General features: G+C 50.4%; 1 protein-coding gene and 1 long non-coding RNA gene across 2 annotated transcripts in view; one reads left to right on the top strand and one right to left on the bottom strand.

The window, feature by feature from the left end:
- Positions 1-4242: 4242 nt before the first annotated feature.
- On the bottom strand, positions 4243-7697 carry LOC142833379 (uncharacterized). The gene is made up of 4 exons (XR_012907394.1): positions 7544-7697; positions 7318-7439; positions 4660-4839; positions 4243-4339 (listed from the first exon to the last, which is right to left on the bottom strand). It is a non-coding gene; the product is annotated as an uncharacterized LOC142833379 (long non-coding RNA).
- A 5315-nt stretch (positions 7698-13012) lies between these two features.
- Slc2a1 (solute carrier family 2 member 1) overlaps positions 13013-27736 on the top strand; it is a 28688-nt gene continuing 13964 nt past the window's right edge. The window contains exons 1-2 of the mRNA XM_075944783.1: positions 13013-13209; positions 25403-25498. Coding sequence (XP_075800898.1) covers positions 13192-13209; positions 25403-25498 — 114 coding nt within the window. The 5' untranslated portion in view covers positions 13013-13191. The remainder of the gene's footprint in view (positions 13210-25402; positions 25499-27736) is intronic.

A 27736-nucleotide genomic window follows, 5' to 3' on the forward strand; every position in this document is an offset into this window, starting at 1 on the left:
AAGAGGGATCAGGAAGCCTCAAGAAGTTGAGGCTGGACCAGTGGGTCCTGAAGCAAATGTTTAACTCCCAGGGTGAGTTTTCCCTCTCAGCCTTCTTGTTCTTAGTCAGACTCCAGGTGACAAAGCATTTCAAGCTTAAAGGAGGTGAAGGAACAGGACTGAAAGCCCTGGGGTGGGCAGAAATAGACCCATTTGCACTTCATTTACATGGCTTAAGAAAGGCCTGGTGCCTGGTGGGATCCAGAAACAACTGGAATAAAGGAAAAGTGGACTTCATCCTAGGGGATGTAGGCTCTCCACAATGACAGTTCTTGGGTCTCACCTGAGAACTGTTGGCTCAGAAAGTTGACTGTTTGGACCAGGAACTGGTATTGTTGGAGAGTGGCCCAAACAACACTGGTAGATTGACAGCTCACAGTTCTCTGCCTAGGAGACGACATTCAGCTGCACCCTAGCCCCTCAGCAAGGCATCCCCATGAGACCTGGCTGCAGTGCCTAGGTGCAGCCTTGACCCTCAGTGCCTAGCGATTCCTCCTCGTGATGCCTCCTTATTCCATGGAACTCATTCAGATTCCCTTCCTTCTGGGGGGAGGGGTATTTGTTTTATTTGCTTGTGTATTTTTTTCTTTTTTAAAGATTTATTTTTATTTTATGTGCATTGATGTTTTACCTCCGTGTATGTCTGTGTGAGGGTACCATATCCCCTGGAACTGGAGTTACAGACAGTTGTGAGCTGCCACGTGACGTGGATGCTGGGAATTAAAGCTGGGTCCTCTGGAAGAGCAGTCAGAGCTTTTAACTGCTGAGCCACCTCTCCAGCCCTGTTTTTGTTTTCTTAAGACAGGGTTTCTCTGTAAGGCTTCAGTTGTCCCGGAACTCATCCTATAGGCCAGGTTGGCCTTGAACTCAGAGATCCACCTGCCTCTGCCACGCTGAATGCTGGGATTAACGGTGTGCGCCACCGCCGGGGCTTCACATTCCCTTCTTACCAATGTGTCACATAAGCTCTCTCTGCCTCCCCCTTCCTCACCTGAGAACTCCCACGGGTTTGAGGCCCAGCTACAGTGCTGCCTTCTCAGGGCAGCCTTCCCCATCGCCCTACTGAGCAGAACTCTTCTTGTCACTGTGAGTCTCCTGGCACCTCCATCACCCTGGTCACACAGCGTCTGCCACTCTGCCTATTATTATTTAATGACACCAGTGCCAGACATTTAGCACATGGTGCTTTGCATAAGCCTCCCTAGAACCCCTTGAGATGGCTGACAAGGACACAAGGACGGCAGTGGTGATGACTGTGAGAAGCAGTGATGGGAGGAGGAGGGCAGTTAAACACCAGGTAAAGAGTCTGCTGGACCCCCTCACCCTCCCAACACGCCTTTGATACTGGACTTGTTTGGTTGTCAGATAAGGACACTGAGACCTACAGGGGTGACTTCATTTGTCCCAGACCACATAGTAAGTAGGAAACCCAGGACCTAACCCAGGCCACTGGATCTCCATTCTTTAACGGATGGAAACAGTGAAGTGCATGGAGACCGTTAGCCCAAACTCAACATCTTCATTCCAGAACCTCTGACCCTGGGGCTGCACACTCCCAAACGACCCCCACTTAAACCCTTGCAAAGTTTTACCCTGGGCTGACCCCTTGCCTATTCAGGTTCCCTTCTGCTCTCTTCCCACAACCCCCAGGGACTTACCGCCTCCTTTTCTAGGCCTGCTTCCCCTCTGACCTCACTCCCTATCATCCTGCCCCACCTTGATTCCCTGGAAGTGAGGCCAGCCAGGCCTGGCGGAGGTCACCGCTTCCTAGGCAGGCAGGGATCCAGAAACACTCAAGCTTCTCCCTGAGTTTCCTAGCCTGCGTTCCATACTGAGCCTGTGGAGACAAGGAAAAGCACCTGCCTTTTCTCCTCCCCGGCCTCAGTTTCTCCCCGGGAAAGGTGGAGAATGGCCCTGCTCTGCTACCTGCCAGGACTGAGAGAGACAAGGAGATACCGAGCATGGGTAGGATAGATGCTAATGGTCCTACTCGGGCAATGGTTTAGAGAGTAGGGGGTCCTGAGTCAGCCAGGCAACCCTGGACATTTATCTAACCTTGTTGGTGCCCTTCTGGACCTCATCTAGTAGACAGGAATCCTAACAGTATACTTTGCACACTACAAGACCTGAAGCAACTCCACACAGTTAAAGGTCATTAGCACGGGGCAGGACCTCCATTAGCAGCTGGTGTGGCAAGTATCAGCGAAGCCTGGCCTTCCTCTGTGAAATGCAGGGACATCGTGGGGCAGCTTGTCAAACTCTTGTCTGGTCTCCAGGGTGGGCTCCCAGTCCAGCCACCATACCACGCCCACTGAGAATGACATCTGTAACTCAACTTCACCACCCAGTGGGTCTTGTTGTGCCAAAAACCAATCTTGAATGCTGCGATGGTGCACAGCCCCTCCCCTACCTCTGTTTTGGGTTTGTGTTTTGAGGTGGTGTGTCAAGTAGCCAGGAGGGAGTTGAATTCAGTACGTAGCTGAGGAAGACCTTGAATTCCTGCTTTCTCACCTGAGTGCTGTATTAGAGGCGTGCGTATACGTCACCAGTTTCTTCACTTTCTCCCTTGATCAGATGCTATGCAAAGCCAGATGGCTTTTTCCTGATAAGTCTGAGTTCATCACCAGCTCCACTGCTCATTCCCAAGGGAGCTCACGCGAGCCACTTCTCTTTTCTGGGTCTCACGTTGCTCAACTGTAAAGGGGGCAGGACGCTCCCGGCCGTTGAGGGTTTCTACGAGGATCACGAATGTCAGGCAATGGAAGTGAATCTCAGACCCTGAAACTCTCGTCCCTTCTTCTCTAGATGAAGACACAGCTTTTGTTTTGGGTGGTCTTGTTTTTCATCTGCCTGTCTGTCATCTATGCGTGTGTGTGTGTGTTTGTGTGTGTATGTGTGTGCCCACGACACACATGTGGCATTTAGAGGACATGATTCAGGAATGGTTTTCTCCCTCTGTGTTGGGTCCTGGGGACTATACTCAGGACGTCAGTTTTGACTGAAGCGCTATCTAGCTGGCCTCAGTCCCGTGGTTCATTCCATAGTCCGGAGAAGCAAGCAGAGTTCAGGAGTCTGCTTGCACTCGGAAAGGCAGCTCCCAGGGCAGGGGGTGTTCCTCACTTTCTTTTTGTCTTGCCAGGGCTCCTCTCATGCAAGGAAAATCTGCCACCCAGCCACATCTTCGGCAGAGCCCATGAGTTTCTGAGGATAAGATTTATCCCAGGACTCCACCTTATATGCCTCTTGTTATACCGTCTTCTGTAATGGCCAGGCCCAGCTACAGCCCAGGTCCTCCAGACTGGGTCAGAGGGAACAATCACAACAGGACAGGTGTGGCAGGTGAGGCCACATGTCCTGTTCCCACCGGAAAGTCCACAGATACAGGACAGGAAATCAGTGGGCTTGTCCCAGTAGCTGGCACTACGAAGACGGTGACCTTAGACCCACTGCCAGGAGCCTGACTGTCAGCACGGAGCGCTGGTTTCCCAGTGTGTCCCTGTGTGTCTTGTACCTTGCTCTCACTGTCTCTACTTTAAAACCAAGTACTCTTGTTTATTTCCAGCTTGCCTACCCAGGCGGGGATAGGCAAGCCCTCTGCCACAGAGCTGATCACAAACTGCATTTGGCTTAGAGCCACTTTGAATCTTCTCTCTCTTAAGAATAATAAGACACCGTTTCTCATGGACCCAACTGTCAAAGACTTAAAGGACACTTGGGATTGATGTGGACTGTGAAAGAGCGGTATCCCTGTTAGGGTTTCTGTTGCTGTGATAAATCACCACGTGCGAGGAACAGATGAAGTCCTGAGTGGACGTGCTGTTGACATGAGCACAGCCATGATGAGGAGCCCAGTGCTTCAGACTCATAGACGGATGGCAAAGCCTTCCTCCGGCCCAAGGATGAGCGCTGTGGACAACTGAGCAGCCTGTATAGAAAGAATCAGCCACAGCTTCCTCCTCCGGGATGATGCACCTGAGGCAGCCCCTACAGAGACCGCCTCCTGAAACCCACCTCCTCCATTCAGAGGGATAAAATCAAGGCATCAGTTTCTGGGTTGCTGCTGGTAGAGGTGATGTGATTTCATCAGAACTCACAACCCACCCCTTCCCAGATTTTCTGTATGTGCGTCCGTCCTTTCTTCATCCCGTCATCACCCCTGACAGGCTTCCAGGACCTGATCATGACCAAAAGCAACTTGGGGAGAAAAGGGTTTATTTGTTTGTTTTACAATTCTCAGGTCATACTCCATCACTGAGGGAAGTCAGGGCAGGAACTCAAGGCAGGAATCTGGAAGCAGAAACTGAAACAGAAGGCGTGGGAGAACGCCGTTTACTGGCTTGCTCCCCAAGTCATGTTCAGCGTGCTTTCTTATAGACCCTAGGACCACCTGTCCCGGGTTGGTACCACTCATGGTTGGCTAGGCCTTTCCATATCAATCATTAATCAAAAAAATGCTGGAAGGTCGTGGCGGTGTGGCCCTTTAATCCCAGCACTCTGGAGGTAGAGGCAGGTGGCTCTCTGAAGTTTCAAGGCCAGCCTGGTCTTTAGAGTGAGTCTACAGAACAACCAGGGTTACATACAGAGACCCTGTCTCAAAAAAAAAAATCTCTACAGACTTACCTATAAGCCAGTGTTTATGAAGACATTTTTTCAATTTAGAGTCCTCTTCCCAGATAACGCGAGCTTGAGTCAAGTTGACAAACAACAATAACAACCAAATAGGACAGACAGGTGGGGGCACACTGAAGATATGAAACCTGGGTGTCTTCACTCTCGAATTCAACATGCAGCAAGGCAGATCTGAAGGAAAGCTCATACGTCAGCAGGCAGAAGAATGAGATGTTAAAAAATAAAAATTAGGCTTTGAGACAAGGTTTTACCTTGTAGCCCTGGCCCACCTCAAGCTTTTTCATAATCCTCCTGCCTCATCCTCTTGAACATTAGGATTACAAGTATAAGCCACCACACCCTGAAAAACGTATAATTCTTGAAGCATAATATGTCAAAATCTTAAAAATTACTCCTATCTTTTCACCTTGTAATTCCTTCCCTACAGAAATTTATGTTGCAATCTTTATATTTCCGTTTATAGAGTTATTTATAATTGTCTCCAGAGGAAAACTCCCTGAAGTATTTCAGTGGAGCCTAATTTCAACCAATAGGCTGTCAGTAGTTAAAAACTATGTTGGGCCTGATGCAGTGGCACAGGGCTATAATCCTAGCACTTGGGAGCTAGAGTCTAGAAGGCCAGGAGTCCAAGGTCATCCTTGGCTACAGCCTGGGCAATGTAAGATACTGTCTCAAAAATATATATATCCATTGTATTGGGAAAGTTCTGCTTGCAGGGACATGTTCATTGGTCATTATTGGTCAAGTGGCAGCAATCTAAACCCAGAATGATCTACATTGATATGGCTGGCCAATAAACCAATAAGTTTATCACATTGGGGCTTGTCTTCCTAACACGCAGCTGCCAGGCTACAAGGAAGCCGGGCTATCCTGCAACAGACAGAGGAGGATACAATACACAGTAGAAAGGGGGACCCAACCGTGTGTCTAGAAACACAGCTACATGAGTGACCTCTGCTGATGCCATGTGCAATCCTTGCTGTTTAAAGCTTTGTTTAAAAGTTTGGAGGTGCTTTCTCTCCTGCCTTGTGGCTGAAGCAACACAGCTGTTGTCATGTCTAGTCTTCAGAGAGCATACAGACTTCTCCTGAAATGGCTTCAATGTGAGTCCCCACCCTTGTGAGCCCCAGGGAGGCAGAGCTCTGAGCAACCCCAGTTTACTAGACCTACCCTGATTGTGCGGCTTTCACAAATACCAGCAGGAGCATAATTAATACTCATATATGTATATATATAGTGTGTGTGTGTGTTCATTTTCCTGTTAGGAAAAAAATTATTCAATGGCTACTCGTTCCTGACAGAAAAAACAGAAAAATTATTTCAAAAGAAAACAAAAACCATCCCTAGTTTTACTTCCCATAGGTAACTTCAGTTGACATTTAGCTTGTAGCTACAGAAAGCTAACTATGAGGCACAGGTATAGCTTCACTCTGTAACCCAGGCTGGCCTCAAACTAAGGACAATCCTCCTGCCTCGGTCTCCCAAATTCTGAGATTACAGGTGAGTAAACTACCCCTGGATTATTTACATTTTATGTTGTTTTCTCAAGACAGGGTTTCTCTGTGTAGACCTTGCTGTCCTGGAACTCACTCTGTGGAGCAGGCTGGCCTTGAACCCATAGATCTACCTGCCTCTGGCTCCTGAGTGCTGGGACTAAAGGAGTGCACCACCACTGCCTGGCTTGGATTATTTGTGTTTGAAATCATGACAAATTTACAGCTTTGTAACCTGCTTTTCTACTCCAGAGTATCTTGGCTTCCTTTCCATGGCAGTACACACGTGCTCTGTGTGGCATTGCGTCACCAGGTCCCCACACAGAGAGGGCCTCTGTCTGCTGTGTTTGTGACTGGGAAAGGGATCACCTGTGGCGATGCTTCCCACTATAAAGCTGAAGAGTCTGGGGGATAGACTAGCCTGAAGTCACCCAGCAAACTTGTCAGGGCGCCCAGACTCAAGCAAATCTCCCTCCTTTTGAATCCCCAGCCAGAGTAGTCACCCTGTCATAGACGCTAGACTGTCCTGGATCTGCAACAGTCATTTCAAACTTCCATAAAGATGGGATCTCACTCTCCCTCTTCTACGGCATGAGTCAGCTCCTGCGTCAGGGTGAGTCACCCAGCGCTCCCTGAGGAACGTGCCTCTGACTACCGGGACACATCCAGGTGGGGGCTCTGGGGACAGCCAGGAAAGATGAACACGGGCTAACCCGTGATGATCTGCCCTGTTAGGGGTGAGTTATGTGTTTCTTTGGGGTCTAAATTGCTGCACGGTATATTCTAGAAGTAAAAATGCCCACGTTTCATGTCTTCTATTTGCTACTAAATTCCTCTCTCACCATGGCCTCCAGCAGCAGCTTAATGTCCTTGCTACAGCTTCCTCGACCTGCCTTGCCTGCCCTGTAAAGGTGTGGGGTGGGGGGAGCAGCTTTGTGGGAAGGTGTCTTGTTGGTTACATGCCCAGTCCACACCTCTGTAGAAGTCAGTTCTCAGAGCAAGCGAGCCAAGCCTGGCTGTCTGTCTTCCCATCGGCTCCGAGCTCCTCAGGCTATCTTCCTCATTGCTCCTCACACCCAATCTTTACGGAAGGCCTACTGTGTGCTAGGCCCAGGGCAAGACATAGAACCCACCTCCCAGGGAAGGAGTAACTGACCTAAAATAACACCGCTGGCGATAAATTCAGACTTCCGACTCCTGGCACTCTGCTCTTCCTGAAGGCTTGAGGAATAGAGGTGTGGGGGCCACATCCAACCCTCTCTCCAACCTCAAAGGCCCCTAGGAAAAAGAAAACCAACATATAGAAATTGCAAGAGACAGAAGCCTGCACCCCAGAAGTAAACAGGGCTTTGAGGATCTAAAAACCTGGATATAAAGGCTACCATTCTCCAGGTACTTGGATGGCGAGACCACGTGTCAGCTGACAGCCACTTTCTCATTCCATATCAGTTCTTCCGGTGGAGCTATTCTCATGATGTGTCTGGAAGACGCAGGTCAGGTCACACACCCAAATCACACCGCGAAGCAGGTCTCCGAATCTCCTCCACACCTTGTCACCTCCACCTTCATTTAGCCTTCATCTGTCACTCACCAAGCATTTATAGGTCATTTCCGGTGCCAACTAACTTGCTGGACAGAGGAAGCTGGAAGCGCTAGAGCGCTTGCCCTAGGGAGGCAGTTATCGCAGGGAAGATAAGGCCCGAATAATTGTAATCTGAGTGATTAGAACCAGGCTAGGCAAGGGCTTGGTTGGTACTGGGTCGGCGGCCTAGACAAGGTGCTGCTGGTCCAGTCTCTATTTATTTTAAAGATTCGTGTGGGAGTGTGGGAGTTACAGCATGCAGAGGTCAAAGGGCAACTTTTCCACAGCCCCATCTCTCCTTTTACTTTGTTTTTAAATTTTATGTCTGTCTGTCTGTCTCTCTCTCTCTTTCTGTGATATATATATATATATATATATATATATATATATATATATATAGCAAATTTTGTTACTCTCTCCCCTTCTAACTTCCCCCTTGCTTTTGAAGCAGGGTCTCTCTCTTGCTTCTGCCATTGTTTTGCCAGCGGGAGCTGCTGTCTCCACCTCCCATGCCATCTGGATGTGCTGGGTTTGCAGATGCAGCCTCTGGCTTTTAAAATAGGCTCTAGTGTTTGAACTCCAGCAAAGCCTTGCACAGCAAGCACTTTTATCCAGTGAGCCATCTTGCTGGCCCCATGGTTTTAAAGCCTAGATTCTAAAAACTCATATTTACTACCTATAGGATTTGGGCAAATTTGTTGACTGCGTAGAGGTTTTTTTTCTTTTATCCTTTGGAAAATAGAGGGGAAACGATTCATCTCATAGAATTCCTGAGATTAAATCAACTGGATTATTGTATTGTTTCATTTAACAAACTTACAAAAAAACAAGAGGTAGTGGTTCACTTGGAGGCTGAGGCAGGAGGATTATGAGTTGGACACAATGCAACTCTGTCTGAAAAACAAACTAACAAATGAAAAAGATTCCAAATAAAACAGAAATATGTTAAGAGACCCAGTGTGTAGCAGCTGTTGGTTTGGGGTCTTGGGATACTGGAAGACACCAGCAAGGGACATTTCGTTAAAGCCATGTAAAGGTTCTAAGTAAAAAGGAACAGAAGCCCGATATACATTCTGGCAAATGCAGAAATTAGAAACACACACAGCTCAGTATTTTCACAAATGGAACACACCTGTGTACCCAGCATCCCCATGAAGCACATTATCACCAGAATCGGGTGTCGGGTGTGGCCAGACGACCCTTCCTTCCTTCCCAAGTAAAGTTCAAGGCAGGGGTGCCCCAAAACCCAGTTGTGAAGATAAACAATAATATTAATGCAATTTTTTATTCTAGTGCTGGGAAATCAAATCCAGGCTCGGCAGACACTCTACCACTTAGGTGCAGTCCCAGTCCTTAATGCCATATTTATGAGAAATCAAAACCAATATGAAAACAGAAAACTCCAGGATAACAAAGTATCAAAATTTTCAATAAAGATGGAATTGGTTACTGTGAGATGCTGAGTCATATAAAAGCTCAGGGCAAAGAGAAAAACACCAGGACTGCTGATTTGTTCCCTGCCTGCCTCACCCTGATTACCCAGCAGCCCCCCTCCCAGCGGAGCCCCTCCCTTCCAGACAGAACTGCTATCCGGAGGAGCTGCTTTGAGCTCAGGAATGTTTTGCATGTTATGTGACTATAGGCACATTACTTTTGCATATGGCCCTTCAGGTGATGCCTGTAAGAGTTAGCCACGTTGTCATATGTCACGAGAAAATGCTTAAAGCAGGGAGTGACGTTTTTTGAGAGACAAAGGCCATGGCATGTGTGAAGATCACTGAGAAATGGCTCTATCTGATGCAGGGTAGGAGTGGAGAGGAAGTCAGGGAGGCAGAAGCCACAAAATTGGCTGGACTAGGGTAATCAGGGTGAGGAGTCTGGTGGCCGCCAAGTAGCTGAGTAGGGCAGTTTGGAGGTACCATCTTTGGGGTACTTGGAGGACAGAGGGTGCAGTGATGAGTCCAGTTTTAAGCACGGTGAGTGTGCACACCTGTGGGACACCCAGAACACTGTCCTGGAGGCAGCTAGACTGCCAGTTCTAGAGGTCAGCAAACGGTGGGGAAGGGTTCCTTCAGCATCTCCCCCAGATCGATGAATAGGTGGTGGCACTTGCAGAGAGGCACGCAAAAGGATAAGGAATGGATGCCCACTGAGCTGGGAGCAAGTGTGCAAAACAGAATAAAATATTAACACAGAGAAGTGTCCTGCATGGCCCAGCTTGCCCTCTCGGGAGTTCTAGACCATGCTTTCCTCCAGCACGGGAGGATTTGAGTTGCAAAATAGCTTTCGGATTAGGGGTTCCCCACCCCAGCCCCTGCCTGAGCCCCTTGCATCAGCTGCCACTGATTCAGCAAAGCCTTCGCGCCCTACCGGGGACACTTGCCTTTAAAGGCAACAGAGCCTTTTCCGGGCTGTCTTACTCACTCTTCTTACTCGGTAGCCGCTAGGGCCCGCCCCGTAAAGCACCGCCCATTTCTAAGACTCCAAACCCACAGGCGTGCTGTCAGACACGCATCAGGCCGGCAGCTGCCCGCATCATTCTAGGCACCTGGTACCTTCCCGCCAATCCCGGGACCTCTTTTTTCTTTCCAGACTGGCTGAGGCTGGAGCAGCTTGGAAGCAACCCAGAAAAGACTGCGTTCCTTTAAGGGCTGAAGTCAGCCTCCAGGGAACAAAGCTGCCAGTGTAGGGAGCGACTAGGGAGTCTCACCAGGTTGGGAGGAGGGGCGCTGTGGGACCCCACCTCCGTCCCACAAGCCCTTTAGGAGCCTCAGGTAGGGGAGAGTTTGGAGATCCAGATGTCATTGGGTTCTTTCTCTCTGAAACTCTCTGTGGCTCCCCACTACCCACCCAATAAATAAAGCTCTGGCCTCTACCAGAAGGCATCCAGGGGTCTTTGCAATTACCTCTTCTCTCTGTTCCCCCGCCTCCCCACCCCCAATTCCTAAAAGCCAATCACACCACAAAGAGCCACTTCTCCTGGCTTCTGCCCACATCCTTCCCTCTGTGGCAAGTCCTTCTGCTAAGGCTTTACACATCTCTTGGGTTTTCTTCTGGTGTTCTCTCCCTAGACAGGGTTAAATTCTGTTTCCAAGGACTGAGTCTCCAAGATAATAGTCCACCTAAGAATCTAACCTCTGATCCAGTATCCATAGCTCTAATTTGCCTCTAAACAGTAGCCTCCAGGGGCCATAAAACATTTACAGAGGAGGACAGAAGTGGAATTCCAAGCAGACAATGGGATCTGTGTCTGGGCAGGTATGGTGAGATGGGGGAAAAGTAAAGTTGTTTTCCTGGCTACTCTGCTCTTCCTTGAGTGCCATGGGAACATGGGACTGGACTGGGAATGCTGACACCAGGAGTCAGTGCAGTTTGATCAGGGTTCTGGTAGTTCAAGCCTTTAATCCCAGTACTTGGTAAACACGTGAATCTCTGTGAATCTGAAGAACTCCAGGACAGCTGTCTCAAAAAAAAAAAAAAAGAATTTGTGCAATTTCTTTTACAGACCCTTATCCACCCCAGGAGGAGACTGTTAGACCCATTTTAGAGATGTGGGTTTTGAAGCTGAGGAGAGAGTGCTCAGATGTTTGGCAAGCAAGTTGCGGACTGGGACTCCGAAGTCTGAAACTTGTGGTTCAGGGTACTGTCTAGAGATACTCTTTCTTTCTGAAATCAGTCTGTCTGCTGCCTTTGTACCTCCTCTTCCCTCTGTCAAGAATGGTTTTCCCATCTGGCCACCCATTGAGTTCCTGTTCTACCTTCCAAACCCTGCTCTGCATCACCTCCCCTTCCCAAAGGGCTATGTCCTGCCTCCTCCCACCCCGTTCTTTCTGGAGACTTGCCCTATATTCTCCCTTGGCCGTGTTTTATACTCCCACCCCCACTGTCCCTCCAGCTTGGGGGACTCCCTGAAGAAGTAGGCTCTCCTGCCTCTGTCCCTGGGAAACTGACTAGCATAGGACCATGGCAGAGAAGAAAGTGACTGATTGGTGAGTGTGACTTGTTGGCTGAGAGACAGACATGTGCTCTTACGATGAGGAGGTGGAGTTCCTGAACTGGTGCCCTAAGGAAGGGCCTGGATGAGCAGGCTCGGGCCTTGCTCCGGCCATGACATCGTGACATCGGATGTACCGAGGGAAAGAAAGGAACAGGGTTCAGGGTCAGAGGAAGTGAGCAGAACAGGTCTTGGAGACAGCAGGGGAAGAAAGGGGGTGAGGTGGTGTGCAAAGTGAGAGGAGGTGCTTTTCCTTTCAGAGAGCCATGCCCAAGCAGGGTGCCCCCTAGGCCAGCAACTGGCACACAGCTCAGCTTTCTGTCTCTAACAGAAACTAACTTCTCCCAGATCCCTCCCTCAGCTGGACCTAGATGAGAAGCTTGAACTGGAGGTCCCTCCATCGCCTCTAGAAAAGAAAGTAAACTCCGATGAGCACAGTGCCACCACTGTAGAGGCTGTGGCTGCCGTCCTCGGGAGCTCACCTGTAATGCTGATAGCACAGGGTTTGATAGGAATTCCATTTTATCCAAAAGAAAACTGGCTTACTGGCCTAGAGCTTGCCCAGGATCAGTTAGAGCCGGTTTGTAGGTGAGCTGGTACAATGATAAAGGTCTTCTGTGTCCTTAACCATTTAGGCACCCAGCTTCCCAGGTCTTAACACTTAGGTGTCACAGAGTCAGATATAGAGGGAAGTGGTGGTTTTTATAGCCTAGAGAAGCAGTGAGCATGGTTTCTAGGAGCAAAAGAGGAGCTTGGGCTTTGGAACAGAAATACAGAGGACGGAGAGGGAAAAACCCTGCCTCGGGAGTCAGACCTCCCGTGGTCTCTGTAATAAATTTAATACCAATTTACACGTAACAGACGCGATGTAAACACGCTCCAAATATTAACTCGCTTAATCTTCCTAAGAACCCAAAAGGTTGTACTATTATTATCCCCAGTTTACCAAAGTTATCCGGCAGTCGAGGGAGGAAGCCGGAGTCCCGGTGGGGCATTACATCCCGGTGCTAAGCGCTACCTTTTTGCTAGCGGCCGCTGAGACTCAGAGAGGTGCGCGCACCAGCCCAGAGACACACAGCGAGCGCCCCCAACAGGTGCCCCGCGCTCCCGGGACCGGGGAATTGAGCATCCAAAGCCTGGGCTGCGGTCAGGAGCCCTTCGCCCCTCCCGAAAGAACCACGCCCCTAGGAGCCCCGCCCCGGACGTGCTGCTCAGGCTCCACCCACTCCGGGCCCCTCCCCCGCAGCGCAGGCCAATGGCGACGGTCCTATAAAAAGACTTGCTCCGCGCTTCTGCTAGGAACTGAGTGGAGGAATCGCTCGTGGAGTTCTGGTCTAAGCCAAGTGGTCCCAAGTGCGCCAAGGCGTGGAGATCCGGCGGGAGACGCAGAGTCAGAGCACGCCTTTTTCCCGTCTCGTAGCCGGCACAGCTAGAGCCACGATCGCAGAGCGGCCATGGAGCCCAGCAGCAAGGTGAGGATAACGGGGCTGTGCGCCCCGGGCGGAGATGTGCTGCCTAGCGCCGGGGCCGGGAGCCCGTCCGAGGCCTCGCGCGCTTCACGCGGCCGTCCCGGGCTTCACGCGGTCGGGGCGGGGGCCGCGGATCAGGGGCTCAGGAACCGCACGTCGCACACGACCTCGGCGGCTCCTCCCGCGCGGGGGAGGGGGCCGGAACGCGGCGCCCATTGGCTAAGAGGGCCGAGCCCCCGGCCGGGCCCCGGCAGGGCGCGGAGGAGGCGGGACCCGCCCGGAGCCCGCGCCGCGCCCGGAACCCGGGCCTTGGGGGTGGCCAGGAGGAGAGGCACTTCCTCCAGGCCTGGGTCTGGGGACTGCACGCTGCGCAGTCCTCCGGGGATGTGGGGCCTTTCCCCCAGGCTAGCCGCTGTCTAAATAGGATCTCTCAGCACCAGTGAACTGGCTTGCCCCGCAGGGGGCCGATTTACTGTACCCCTCCTGAGTGTGCGACATTGTTTCTTTCCTGTCGCGCCTTCGCTTTGTGTAGAGTTTGTTCTAGTCGCTTTTTAAAATTTTTAAACATTTGGATTTTCCCATCTTAGTATAGGGAGGCAAAATGATGCGCACCTTCAAGCCTCTCCCCCCCACCCCATTCCCTTTTTAAAGCTAAGAACCGCGCGGACATGGGCTAAATCCCGGGCTGCCCTTACTGTAGGCAGTGAAGGTGTGTGATGGGACCCGGTAGTGTGAGCCCAGGTTCCCCCGTGCCTGTTGAGCTCCTGTGATTTGTTCCTTAGCCCCACGGACTTGAGCTGAGCGGTACTTGAGCTCTAGTTAGCTCCCGGTGGTCCTACTGACTGTAGAGCCACGATGATACGGTGTAACTTAGTAACAATACAAAAAACGAAAGACTGAGGCCCAGAGTCTTTCAGAGGCCATTAAACTGCTATCTTAGGTTTCTCCACATAGAACTTTTCTCTCCCGCTTCTTCAAAAGGAAACAGTCTTACTATATTACCAGACCCGGGTCGATCTGTCAGCCTTTTTTCCTTGGATTTTATTTTCATTTTGTTTTGGAGACAAGAGTCTTACTATGCATCCCTGGCTGCCCTAGAACTCTATATAGACCAGGCTGGCCTCGAACTCAGATCCGCCTGCTTCTGCCTCCCAGGCACCACCACACTCGGCCAAATACTTATTTCTTGAGTGGATAAGGTGAATATTCTGAGTGCAGAAGAGTGAAGGCGAAGATTGTCTGCCGCTGGCTCAAGGCTAAACTGCTTTTTCCAAGTCGTTCTGTGCTTCCTCCCCAGGAACACAGACGGAAGTAAGTTTCCTAAAGTCGCACAGATCCTAAGGTCTGAGCTCTTTTTACTAGTGTCTTAGAGTTTGCTTAACTTCTCGGGCAGCCCTTGTAGTGTCTGGAGCAATGCTTCCACTGGTTCCACCGGTAAACCGTGGAATACCTCCTTCCCGTGGTTTATATCTGGACTGATGAATTCATGTACTTGAACTGTTTATACCAATAGATTTTGTGCTTAAATAAAACGACGCTGGAAGCGCAAAAGAGCAGCTGTAATACTTTGGTTTTTTTGAGAGAGGGTCCTGGAACTCACTATGTAGACCAGTGGACCAGACTGTCCTTGAACCCAGAAATTCACCTGCCTCTGCCTTCCAGTGCTGGGATTAAAGGCATGCATTACCATGCCCAGTTTAGGTTTGTTTTAATTATCTTGTGTACATTCTGGGGGAAAAGTCCTTTGGAGACCGCTGATTTCTCAGTCAGGGCTATAGCCTTTTGTGCTATACATTAAAACAGAATCCTGGCAAGCTGTTTCAATGTCCGGCATTTCTCTGATGCACTCCTCTAGTTATGAACTCCCCTGAGTGGGAAGCAGGGAGGGGCAAGCTCTCCTTGGCCAACAGGGGTTTGCCTCCTCTGTATTTCCCTTTTTGTGGCCATCCTGGCTAGGCTAGCCCATAGGCTAGTCCCTGATGCCCTTTTTGCTACTGGTAAGTCTTTTCACCCAACAGAGGACTTAAAAAAAGGGGCGGGGGGGTTCTTCAGGATCCACTGGTAGAAAAACGGAATTGAGACTCTCGATGAGGTTTTGAATCCTCATTGAGCTTAGTTGCCTGAGCTGCAGAGTGGGGGCAGTTTTAATCACTAGAGGGCTAGAATTGAGCAGTGGGGGAGCCTAGAGAGATGGCTGACCCGCTAAAGGCACTTTACTGTCAGGCTTGAGGATCTTAGTTCATCCCTGGGACTCACATGGTAGAAGCAGAGAACCGATTCCTGCAAGTTGTTCTCTCCGCCCTACACAAATAAGTAAGTAGATGTAACTTAAAAGTTTAAAAAAAAAACAAGCCAGGCAGGCTTGCGAGCGGATCTCTGAGCTTGATCTGGCCTTGTGTATATGTTGACTTTCAGCTAGTAGCTAAGGCCCTGCCCCTAAATAAATAAACAAATAAGTAGAATTTGGGGAGAACAAACCCAAATTATGTGTGCCAGTCCCGATAGTTGTTTCATAAGCCATCCTTGCTTTCTTGAATTCCCATGGCACGCTGGGCCCTGGGTAACCTTGAGTAACCTTCAGTCTCAGCCGAAGCCTGCATCCTACCTGCCTGTGCTTTTGGGGGACGAGGATGTTGTTACTCAGGGGCCTCATTAAAGCTCTCATTGGTCTGGAATCTGGTGTGTGGAGATAGCAGCCACTGGGGTGGGGGATGGGAGGGTGAGTGGTGCTCGGGGTGTCAGGCCCAGAGCTGAGCCATCTAGTGTGGCTTCTGTTTCAGCTTTCTGCTGAGTACTTGGATCATTAGGAAAGCACCTCCCAGTGCTGGGGGCATGCGCAGCTCAGGGGTAGCCCTGGGTTCCATCCCTGTGATGTGAAGGGAATAGACACAACTACTTTAAACACTTTCTCTTGAGACCCTCCCTGCTGCACTGTTGGGGAATGGGAGTCCACGACGACCTTAAAGTTCAGAGAAAAGTGACTTCGTCAAGGTTATGTGCCGAGTCTCCCCCCCACCCCCACCCCCCAAAAAACATGCTTTTCTAACCTTTGCAGGTAGCATGAACATTAAGGGAACTCATCAAGAAGAGACCCAGACATGGTTTAGCCTTCCCTTTTTTTGTTTGTTATTCAACACAGGGTTTCTCTAGCTTTGGAGCCTGTTCTGGAACTAGCTCTGTAGATCAGGCTGGTCTCGAACTCACAGACATCCGCCTGCCTCAGCCTCCTGAGTGCTGGGATTAAAGGCATGCGCCACCACAGCCCAGCCTTAGCTTTTACAGTTCCTTTTACAGAGGGGAAACTGAGGCTAGTAAAGTCCAAGACAAAACTGTCAAGATTCGAGGTGTTCAACGGGGCCAATGAAATCCCCTCTCTTATCCCATCTCCCACCAGTGCCAAGTGGGCAGAAGTCCTCGGGCTTCAGGACTTCACAGCCATTTCTGGGCACTGTAGGAGTGTAAAGCTTGCCTTAGATATAGGTGGACACCTGTGAAGGAAGTAGCTTTCCTGGAACCTCGGTTTCTTCTCTGGTAATTGTGGATAAGACTGTGTCCCATGTCCTCAACCAGGGAGGTAGCTGTTAGAAGTGGAAAAATCTTTTTTTTTCCCTTGGCCAGCTTAGATATACAAACAATGTAAACAGCCTCAAGACCATCCTCATCCAGGGTTGAGCCACCCTCGGGTTCCACCTTTCCTTGCCCCTCACTGGGTCAGTCCCAAATCCCCCGCTAATCAGCTTGTGGCTTCAGAGAGCGCAGCTTTACCCTGTGCCTCCTACAGGGTATCAGGGCCCGGAGATCTGCTCCAGCACCAAGGGTACAAACATCAAGCCCACCCCCACCCCCAGCTGACTGGCAGAGCTAGGAGGCCTGGAACAAAGGGGAAAGTGTGCAGCATTGGCTTGGGGCCCTGCAGCCTCACCCCTCACCTCTCTCCTGGGTACAGAGGTGACAAAGCCATTCAGTCTAGCAACCACTGTCCCAGGATGGCGGAGGCCAGAAAAGCTCCTGGCGGACTCAACAGCTCAGGGAGGTTGTGTCCAGGCTGGCCTAGCCCAAAACAAATCTCCAATTGTTACCTCCCTCCCGGGGAGGGGTGGAGTAGAGCCCGAGGCTCTGTCATTCAGCCACAGAGCCCTGGCAGTAGCTTATGCATAAACTTGAGATTTTGCAGTAACTGAGCCAGGGGCTCCTGGGCCTCGAACCTGGCTTTTGCTTAGCCAAGGCTTCAATGCCCAGAAAAGGCAGAGCATTCTTGCCAGGCCCCCACCAACGAAGGCTTTAATTATCTTGGCATTTGCTGGATAGAACATCTGTCCAAACTGTTTAATTCACAGCTCATGTCCCCTATCCTGAAATTGGGAGTGTCCAGGGAAGGGGTACTCAGATACTGCCTTATTACCGTATCTTATGTCCCCAGCCTCTGCTCACCAGGTTTGTTAGATGCGGGCCACCTTGTGCAGCGAGCTTGAGGAGTGCCCAATCTCTGATCTGTCTTCACAGCGGAGTATGTGCTGGGGTCAGGTGTCTGGAAGGCCCTCTGCTGGAGGGGGCGGGACTTTCTTGGGGTGGGGTACCTGGCTAAAGGGAAGAAGAAAACAGTGCCTCTTGAGCATCAAGCTGTGACTGTCCTCCTGACCTGAGCCATGGCTTCCTGCTCAGCTTTCCCGGTGTGGCTCTGAGTAGCTCTCCAGGATCCTAACCATATATCCATGACACTCTAGGGTCACCGCTTCTCCCTACCACAGCTTTGGGTACTGCCTATGGTGGCCATGTCAGTCATGTGACTGGCATGGTATGGCAGTCCTCAGCATCAGCTCTCTGGATAGTACTGCTAGCTGCTGAGGGGATTTCCTTCAGTTGGGCACTGGCTTAGTGGCTCGGTAGGCAGCTTTGCCATTAGCATTGTGGGCTGCATCATTGTGCTCGCCCTGAACCGCGTGACCATAGTGACCATCTTCAACCTCACCCAGACACTTGGTCTCTGGTCTCGGGACCACCATCTTCTTCTCCATAAAGAGGTCCTCCAACCCCAACAGCCAGAGTATGAGATTCAAGGCCCTCTTTACTCCAGAGCTGTTAGTGTGTCGTGCCCATGGGCAGTCGCCTCTCGGTACCAGATCTTGTGAGTTAGTCTACTCTGTTGGCCCTGTCCTTGCTCCTGCCCAACTCATATCAGTCAACTGGACCCACATCTTGCCTGACCAGGGAGGGTATCCCACCATAATGTCACTTCTCTCTCCACTAAACATTTACAAGAGCTGACCTGTTTCCACAGCTGCGAGCAGTGTCTCCCAGAGTACTGCATAGGGGGATTGCCATTCTCCCCAATACTTCTGATGATAGTGGACTGGGCCTGCTAGGTCCTGACTCTGAGCCATATCTAGTAAAATTCCCAGATATTTCTGGGAAATAAAATTGGATTTTAAAAAGCACAGAAGTAATGGAGCAAGCCAAAGAGAACCAGAAAAGTCAAAGGACAAGAGCATCTTTCTTCCCAGTTTCCACAATTAGCAGTTACTCCCTGTAACCCTCGAGTGCAATGTTGGTGATAGTTCACACTTCTGTGTTGCACAACCTATCCCATTCACCAGCCCAAGGTGCTTACTTCAGTGCCTGCGCAGTTAAGTCACTGACTTACGTCTAGCAGCCCAGAGGATTTTGAGGTTAAGGTCTGCACCGGAGATGTCCTTGTACAGATCATTAATTCTCTTCCTCACACAATATAATTGTACCTGGAGCTTCTGCTTTGGTTTTTCTTTTTCTAACAAGCCACCCTGAGGCTCTTCATTTCAAGCACGTACAGATGTTTTGCATTCTTTCCAACAGCTGCATACTATTCCATTACAGGCATGCTTCACTGTGACTGGGAAGCAAGGCCCCTGCACTTTTTTTTTTAAATTCTGCTCACCACCTGATGCATTATATGATTTCTTTTTCTGCTCTGGCTGTCAACTAAAATATCAAATGGCATAGACAGGGATTTGCTTCAGTTTCTAAGCGAATCCCATTCACTCAGGTAGTGCAGAGAACGTGTGTTCAGGCACAATCTTCACTCTAATGTTTAAGGAGAACCTCACGGAGAAAGGAAGCTGTAGGGGAAGGGGTTTTCAGACGGCCACAAAAGTGGAAGATCTGGGACTTACGCTTGCTGAGGGTGGCAGTGACCTGTCTATGCCCAATCTCAAGCAAGTTAATTTTATCGGGGCTGCAGAGATAGTTCAGCAGTTAGAAGCACTGGCTGCTCTTCCAGAGGACCCAGGTTCAAGTCCCAGCACCCACATGGCAGCTCATACCTGTCTGTAACTCCAGTTCCAGGGGATCTGACACCCTCACACGGATACACAGTGAAAATAACATAAAAATAAATTAATAGCCGGGCGTTGGTGGCGCACGCCTTTAATCCCAGCACTCGGGAGGCAGAGGTAGGCGGATCTCAGTGAGTTCGAGGCCAGCCTGGACTACAAGAGCTAGTTCCAGGACAGGAACCAAAAGCTACGGAGAAACCCTGTCTCGAAAAATCAAAAAAAAAATAAAATAAGATAAATTACTAATTAAAAAATTAATTTTATCTCAGCTGGGTTGGTGCCAGCACAGCACTAAATGTACCATAAGAGTGTCAACTTCTTCAGGGTCCCTTTATTCCCTGCAGGCTCTGACCCACAGACCAGGGAGGTGTTTCTTTGCTCCTCACAGGAAGGACAGACACCCCTTTTCAGCTACTTAAGGAGGGTGGCTTGATTTTTTCCTGAAAGGCTTTGAAAATCCCGCACCGTTCAGGAATTGACTTTGCATCCGGCAGCTCAAGGACCTACATTTCAGCAAGACAAACTGTCTATAAAGGGCAGGATAGCAAATGCTGTTGGCTTTTGGGCCACAAGATCTGTCTGCCTTGGCTTGCCGCAACGGCAGCTGAGTTGGCACAGAAACCATGAACATGAGTTTTGTTGATGGTCATGGAAATTCTGATTTAATGAAACTCAGCCCTACCCTTTAGAAATGTAAAGCCCATTCTTAGTTGGTAGGTGGGATCTGGTCCCTCTGCCCAGCAGTGATTGTCAGCCAACCTTGTCTTAGAGTAAACTCCAGCAAAGATGCCCAAAAGGTTCCCAGCCCTTGGCTGCTGGCTTCAGAACTAGCTGCTAGGATGGAGTTTGACCTACATAGAAAGCACCAGGTAGAAACCTTGTTTCCTTCAGGAACCAGTACCTGGAAGTAGTGGGGAGAACCTGACCAGGAAGGACAGAACATGTGCTACCAGAGTTTGCCCTGCCCCCCATTTGAACCTTCAGAGAAGTTCCTGAACCCCAGGGTAGGAGCTTTTTCCTCTGAGCCTGCCATTCTCTGGTAAAGTAGAAGCAATCTCTTCTAGAGGGAAAGAGTATGTTCATGGTGGTCAGCCAGGATGGAAGCAGGCCCGGCAGGGTGCCTGACACATTACTGGTGCTGCTGATAAGTGCCCGGTTCCTCTTCCTCCCCCTGTAAAGACCCATGTGCACCGCCTGCACAGTCATGCAAGTTTTAACACCACTAGAAGGCTTTAAGGAAACTGATTCAAGAGGAATCAGGGCCTAAGGTCACATGAAGGTCAGCATTGTGGGATTAGAGCATCACTGTTAAGATTTGGGAGGCTTGATGGAATCAGAGTAAAATAGCAGGCTCGGAGTCCGGAGAACTCTAGTCCTGCCCTTAGCCTCTATGCTTGCTAAGAAACCAGGGTCCCTGTTCCAACCTCACCTTCCTTATCTATCAAATGATCATGGCACATGGGTGTGCAATATCTTGGATTTTTTTTTTTTTAGAATACTCAGAACTTTGCTCAAATGCATTTTTAGAAAAGATATGTGTGTATATACATATATGTGTGTCTAATATATAGACATATATATATATGAATGAGTAAAGGGGGCTGGACCTCCTCCCTGCCCCATAAGACTAAAAAGCTTCAGTGGCTCGTGCTCCCACACCCAAAGACCGTGCAGGAAGCAGCAGAGTAAGATAGAGTGACATCTAAGCTTGGACTCTCCTCCCACAAGGAAACACCCTGCCTCTGCCTCCTAGTGGTGATGCCACGTCCCATCCCGCCCTCTGCCAATATTGACCAAGAGTCTGCTCCCCGACAAGCCAGGCTGGAAGGGCACACAGGTGGGGTGAAAAGACCAGTGATCAAAAGCTATCCACTGTGGCCTGGGCTGTTCAGTCATCCCAGCTAGTGGGAATAAAGGTCCCTGAAGCTAATACTACACCAGTTGCTTTTTGGGACAGGGAAGAGGGGGACATGGAAGGCCTCTTGTGCGGGTGCCTGAGCTCAGATGAACTGGGAGCCCATGGAGCACCTAAGGGGTCTGTTATCTGACTCAAAGGTCTCCTCAGAGGGCTTGGGAAGAGCGTCAGCCATTTCCACTTCTCAGAGCTCTGATGTTCCAGCATACACAAGGTGTCATTCTGATGAAAGATACACGGAATGAGTTTTACCCAATCAGTAAGTTGAGAGGTGGGTCCTTATGGATGTTCTCCACTCCTTTCCATCCCTGGCATTATTCTGCTGCAGGAGCAGCAAAGCCAGGTTTCCTTCTCGGGGTCCGCAGTCGCTGGCAGATGAGTGTGTTAGGCTAGAGGCTGTGGAGCACACACCAAGGGAAAGACTTGAAAGGGTGTAGGGTGTGCTAAAAGATGCCTCGTTCTCAGGTGCAGTTTGCCGCCCTCCCTAAGACACAACCATCACAGGCTGGTAAAGATAAGCACATGCTGAGTGAGTGGGTTTCAATCTCATCTGCTAGCTAATAGGAGCAGATGGACTACTGTGGCCGAGCTGAGAGAGGCTTCCTGTTCTGACTTCATTCAGCAAACACTTGTTGATTGAGATTTCACAGGCCCTAGAAAACCAAGGCTCAGAGGTAGGGCCTGCCTCAAATCCTAACAAGGTAAAATGATGAGTAGACTGTATCCAAACCTTATTCCCCTTAATTCTAAGTCGGCAGTGATCAAACAGGGTGTGGAATGTGGGGGACCTGGGGCAGGTGGCAGATCTCGGTGGCCATGTGCCTACCAAGGGGCGGGAGCTCCATTCCTCCCCTTTAGCCTTGCTAACCACTCATTTTCTTAACCTGGCCATATCAGCTACCCCGGTTTCTACCTCTCTCTGCACGTACTGTGCTGTCCACCTGGAATGTAGTCCTGCCGCTCGCTGCCTTCCTACTTGGCAGACTGGGTGCTTGCCCTTCAAGCTGATTCCAATGTCACCTACTGGGAATTTGAGTTTTGATTGCCCACAGGGCAAACTTAGAAGTGTGTCTTCCAGCCGGGCGGTGGTGGTGCACGCCTTTAATCCCAGCACTCGGGAGGCAGAGGCAGGCGGATCTCTGTGAGTTCGAGACCAACCTGGTCTACAAGAGCTAGTTCCAGGACAGTCTCCAAAACCACAGAGAAACCCTGTCTTGAAAAACCAAAAAAAAAAAAAAGAAGTGTGTCTTCCAGAGCCTCCTCAATTCCTCAAGCACCTCTACTGAAATCCAGGTGCCTTGGATGGTCATTGGGTCTGCTTCCTCCACACAGGAGCTCACTTGACTATTAGCCATCTCCTTGGCCTCAGGCATGGGCCTCCTGGGTCCTGAGCCCCAGTTCTTGCACATGGCAACTAGACCTGTTTCACCGAGTGTTTAAAGTTCTAACAAGGCAGCCTGCCTAGGTAGATGTAACCCCACACTTGGTAGGCAGGTCTTCTAGGTCTTCTACAGTGGAGTTAGACCTTGGCCTGCCAGTGGCAGAGTCCCTTAGGAAGGGGTTTGTCTTTGTTCTCCAGCAGCTTCCCACCCCTCCGCGCCAATCCCCCCCTTCACTCTCACTTCCGCCTGTTGAATAGGGCCTTATCAAGGACACACCTAAGGATCTCTGTCCTCAGAGCCAGACTCACTATAAACAAGCCTGCTGTCCCAGTGCGCACCTCACCTATCCCATTGCAGCAGCCGCTACTCATGTTCTGCCTGCCTAGTTGTGGAGATATAATAATAAAATACTTTGTTATAAGTAATGTGAAATCTTGGGCTCATAAAAATTTGTTGTAGCTGAGTTCAGTCACAATGTTCAGAATTCAAGAACTGCACAAGGGTCTAAAATGAAGTATCATTTTTGCCTTACCTCTGGCCAGCCACCCAGGACCCCCAGTGTTCATTATTATATAGCCTAAGCTAGCCCTGAACTCAGATCTTCTTGCCTCTGCTTCCCAAGTGCTGAGATTAAAGATGTGGGCCCACCATACTCAACCTTCATTATCCTTTATATATATTCCTCCCTCTAATTATTTTGTATCATAGGTGACATTCAATATGAAGCTGGCTTTTAAACTTATAATTGTGATTGTATTTGGGAGACTGTCCCAAACCAATATATCTGATATATTCTTTAATATTCCATTATATTGCTATGCCATTGATTACTAAACCATCGGTGTGTTCTAATTTTATTTCTGTTCTAGCATGTGTTAGAAAAATGAATATTTGCATACCTTAAGTATTGCACCTGAGAACAGCCTGCGCATGTCCCTCACAGACAGCCCGGCACATGGTGGGGCCCAGCTGTCACCACTGAGCCCTGCCGCTAATGTTTACCACAGCCTCTTGAGTCCCAGTGGTCACCTGATGACCCTTGGCTTGACTGTCATGTGCTCGCTGCCCACTCAACCAGCAGCCCTGGGTCTGGAGGCTCCCTAGAGATCTGGGAGGCCGGAGCTTTGAGGACCCTGCCTTTCGCTTTGGTATTTGGGAATTGAAGGGAAGCCGCAAAGAATGAGTTTGCAAGGTCAGCCAAGGAGAAACAGACAGACGGACAATTAGAGGGCAGGCCCCAATATTCTGCTGTGCACGCTGGGGCAGACACTGACCTTCCCCTTTCTCAGCCTCTGATGTGACAACTGTCGCTTTGGCAATCCTTGTCCTGCGGGCTTCTGGAAAATGAGAAGACCTAGGAACATGTCTGCTTAACAGCTACGCCCAGCTCTATCTAACAATCTAGAAGTGAGCACTGCTTCTCGGTACTGTGGGGAAACAGGCCCAGAGTCCCAGACAAGCCAAAGTCTGGCTCAGACGATCCTCCACTGTCCTGGAGTCTCACACGACTCAGAATTCCAGGACTCTCCTTCTGGTCCTGCAGTGCCCAGCCCAGCCCAGTGCAGGTGTTCTACATCTGCAGACTCCTGTCTGTTTTCTTTTTTGGCATGTCTCCCCAGCTCTGCTTTCCCACACCCAGTGAAGGGCCTGCCTCGTGTCGCATTTCTTGGCTTCCTCGTTTGAAAAGCTGGAAGGAGTCCCTTTTGTCTGCCCAGGTGGACACTCACTGGCCTTTCACCTCTGTAAGAAGGCCCTTTCACCTGCTGGCCTCTCCCCTACCTGCTGCCTCCAACCCTGTGCTCCTTAGGATTCAGTGCTTAGTCACCTCGGGTCATGGACTGTTTGAATCACATTTCTGGCTGGTGTTTCACCCGGGCACAAGTGACCCTGAAAGCTTATGGTTTGGGGATGGGAGCAGTGGTGTGAGGAGCACTGAATCGCATCTCCAGGGCCCTGAGTTCCAACCCTGGTCCTGCTGAAGACCCCTGAGTAGACTGGAACTTTGGTTTCCTGCTCTGAGATTCCAGAGCTTTGCTTCTGGCCCCGGAAGGGTGGGGAAGGGCAGCGTCCTTGTCTCTAAGGCTGAACTGTGTGATTGTTCCCATTTTGCAGATAGGCACATAAAAGGTAGGGACGCAGGGAGGCACAGCCTGCTGTAGTTGCCATGGGCTAGACCATTGCCCTTGGCTTCAGATCCAGAGCTGTTCTTCCCCATCTGCACTGTTCCTTTCCTTTAGTTTGGCCTCCCTGGCACAAGAGGGAAGGTTGGTTCCTGGTCCTCCCAGAGTCTGGAGCCACCTGAAGTGCAGACCTCACTCTACCTGGGGAATGAGACCTGGAAAACTCAAGGCCTCTCTCTAACTGTGTGGAGAAGACCCTGATTCCTCTGTCCTAAGAGAAAAGTCTAGAAGTCAGCTCAGCAGGTTTGGGCACTCGAGGCCAGGAAGTAGCCAAGTTTCCTGGGAGAAGGATAGGTGTGTTGCCAGGAGTTAGGCGAGTCATCTGAACATGAGACCCTGCCAGCATTGGCTTAGCTCTGTAGTGCTCAGGGCCCAGACATGTCTGTAACGCTGTGATTTCTTCTTCTGCAGAAGGTGACTGGCCGCCTCATGCTGGCCGTGGGAGGGGCAGTGCTCGGATCCCTGCAGTTCGGCTACAACACTGGCGTCATCAATGCCCCCCAGAAGGTAAGTGCTACACCATCCCAGCCACACACACACCACCACCGCCACCACCCATGCTCCCACTCACATGCTCATGGCACCCCCTGGGTGCCCGCCTCTGACACCAGCTGGAATTCTACGATCTTGGTAGGTCACCTAGCACAGACTTACCATGATCAGTGAAGCGGGCTTCGTTTACATGGTTTTGGGGCTCCCGAGAGTGCCTCACCTGCCGCAGGGCAGGTCGGGGGGACCTGGTCAGAGTGGAGGAACCTTCCCCAGTGCCACCAAGGTGGACAGAGCCAGTGTGCAGAGCTGCCCTATTGTGCGGGTTTTACGTCCTCACACCCCATCCACATACAGCACAGCCCAGTTCTAGATGGAAACGCCTTCCTCTTCTGGAGTTTCCATGTTAATTTAAGCAAAAGTGGCTGCTTGCCCTGAGGCACCGCAGGAGCTAGAGGCCTGGCTTCTTTCTCCCCATTGCACATCCCAAATCTGCCCCCACTTGCTCTCTGGGAGTCTAGACTGGAGAGGACTCTGGCAGTCGCCTGCTTGTTCTGGGAGAAGAGGGGGAAAAGGAACAGAAATGGAGACTGTCGTAGTCCCCCCTCTATGCTAGGCGTTTTGCGTGGGTGGGTGCTGTTTTCTATTTTATAGACCCGGAAAATGCCAGTCAGGGCTGATGAAATGACCCATGGGCCCAAGGTCACATGCTAGTGAATGGTGGCATCTGAAGCCAAACTCTTTGTTTCCATAGCCTCAGGCTACCTTCCTGACCCAACACTCTTGCTGTTTTAACAATCCATACTTTCACAGGGATCGGGAAATGGAAGTAGACAGCCCTCCCGTCAGGACCGTGCTCACTAGCCAGACTGATGAGGCTAGTCAGTGAGTGCAGTGAGCCCGGGACCAGAGCCCCAGCTAAAGCACCAGACTGTGTGAAATTAGACCTGGGCTTCTTCCAAGTAGGCGGGGCTTGGCTATAGGGGCCACGCCTGATGCTGGTCACTAGAAGGCTTGGCTGCTGACTCATGCTGAGCTGCACAGCCCTCATGGGATTTTTCCGGGATCTGACATGGCAACCGTGAGCCCATGCTCTTACTGAGTGCTTAGAGGAGCTCCCACCAAGGTGTGTGCTTTGGAGCGGGCTCTTTCCGGGAATCTGAGCAGACAGAAAGCCTGTGAGACAAGATAGGAGGAAGTAGGAAGAGAAGTTTGCACATCGAGGTTCCCTACACACCCCCAGATTCTGAAGTAATTGGTGTGGGATGCTGAAGCTGGGAAGTACTGGGTTAAGCAATGTCTTAACTGTGGTTCCAGAGTTGGTGACATAACTAGGATCCAGGATTTGTCCCAACACAGACAGGGTGGAGTGAGCAGGGGAGGGGCAGTAAGACGATAGATGCACAGAGCGCCACATCCATGAAGAATGAGTATTTCGGCATCTCAGGACGGTGGGCTGGGGGAGAAGAGAATTTGGGTTCACGGCAAGTCAGAACTGGACCACTGTAGTCCTTGCACGAATGACTTGGACCTGCAGCATAGCCAGCCCCCAGCTTGGCATGGCACAGCCAGGTGGACAGGTGGAGGATATCAGGGACCTTCAAGCCCATGGAGGAGGACAGGCCTGACCAGATCTGCGTCTTTGGAGATATTCAGGCACCTGGAGTTGAGGAATGGATCTGAAAGTGAGCCGGGGTTAGAAACACTCACAGACTAGGGAAGTGAGAACAACTGCCGGGTGCTGGACAGATGGGTCAATGTAAAAGGTGCCTGCCACCAGGCCTGACCACCTGAGTTCGGTCCCCGGACCCATGCGGTAGAAGAAGAGGACAGATTCCAACAAATGGTCCTTTGATCACCATGTGTCAGAGTACATGTCATACAAATGTCACTTGTTTTTCTTAATCTGGAAAGGAGAGATAGACAGGATTTAGTCAATCAGTTCAGTATGAGAACATGAGGGAGTGGGGTTCAAGAATGGCTTTTGTATTTTTGGTTCAGGGGAGGAGTTAGGGTGAGGTGGCAGGAATCGGTTTATTGTCTGCCTCTGGTGACGTGCAGAGGTGCTCATCCACTTGATCTGGCTTCTTGAACACAAAGACTGGTGAGTGATTGAGCGAGGGTCACTGCTATCCAGATGGGAATGGGAGAGGATCTCTGAAGTAAGGAGAGCAAGGGTTTAACTCATTCCCAGCTGCAGATAGAGAGGACCCTAGGGAGAGGAGCTGACATCTAAAACCAGGTGGGCATGTGGGG

This window comes from Microtus pennsylvanicus, chromosome 13 (genome assembly GCF_037038515.1).
Source record: "Microtus pennsylvanicus isolate mMicPen1 chromosome 13, mMicPen1.hap1, whole genome shotgun sequence".
Lineage (NCBI taxonomy): Eukaryota > Metazoa > Chordata > Mammalia > Rodentia > Cricetidae > Microtus > Microtus pennsylvanicus.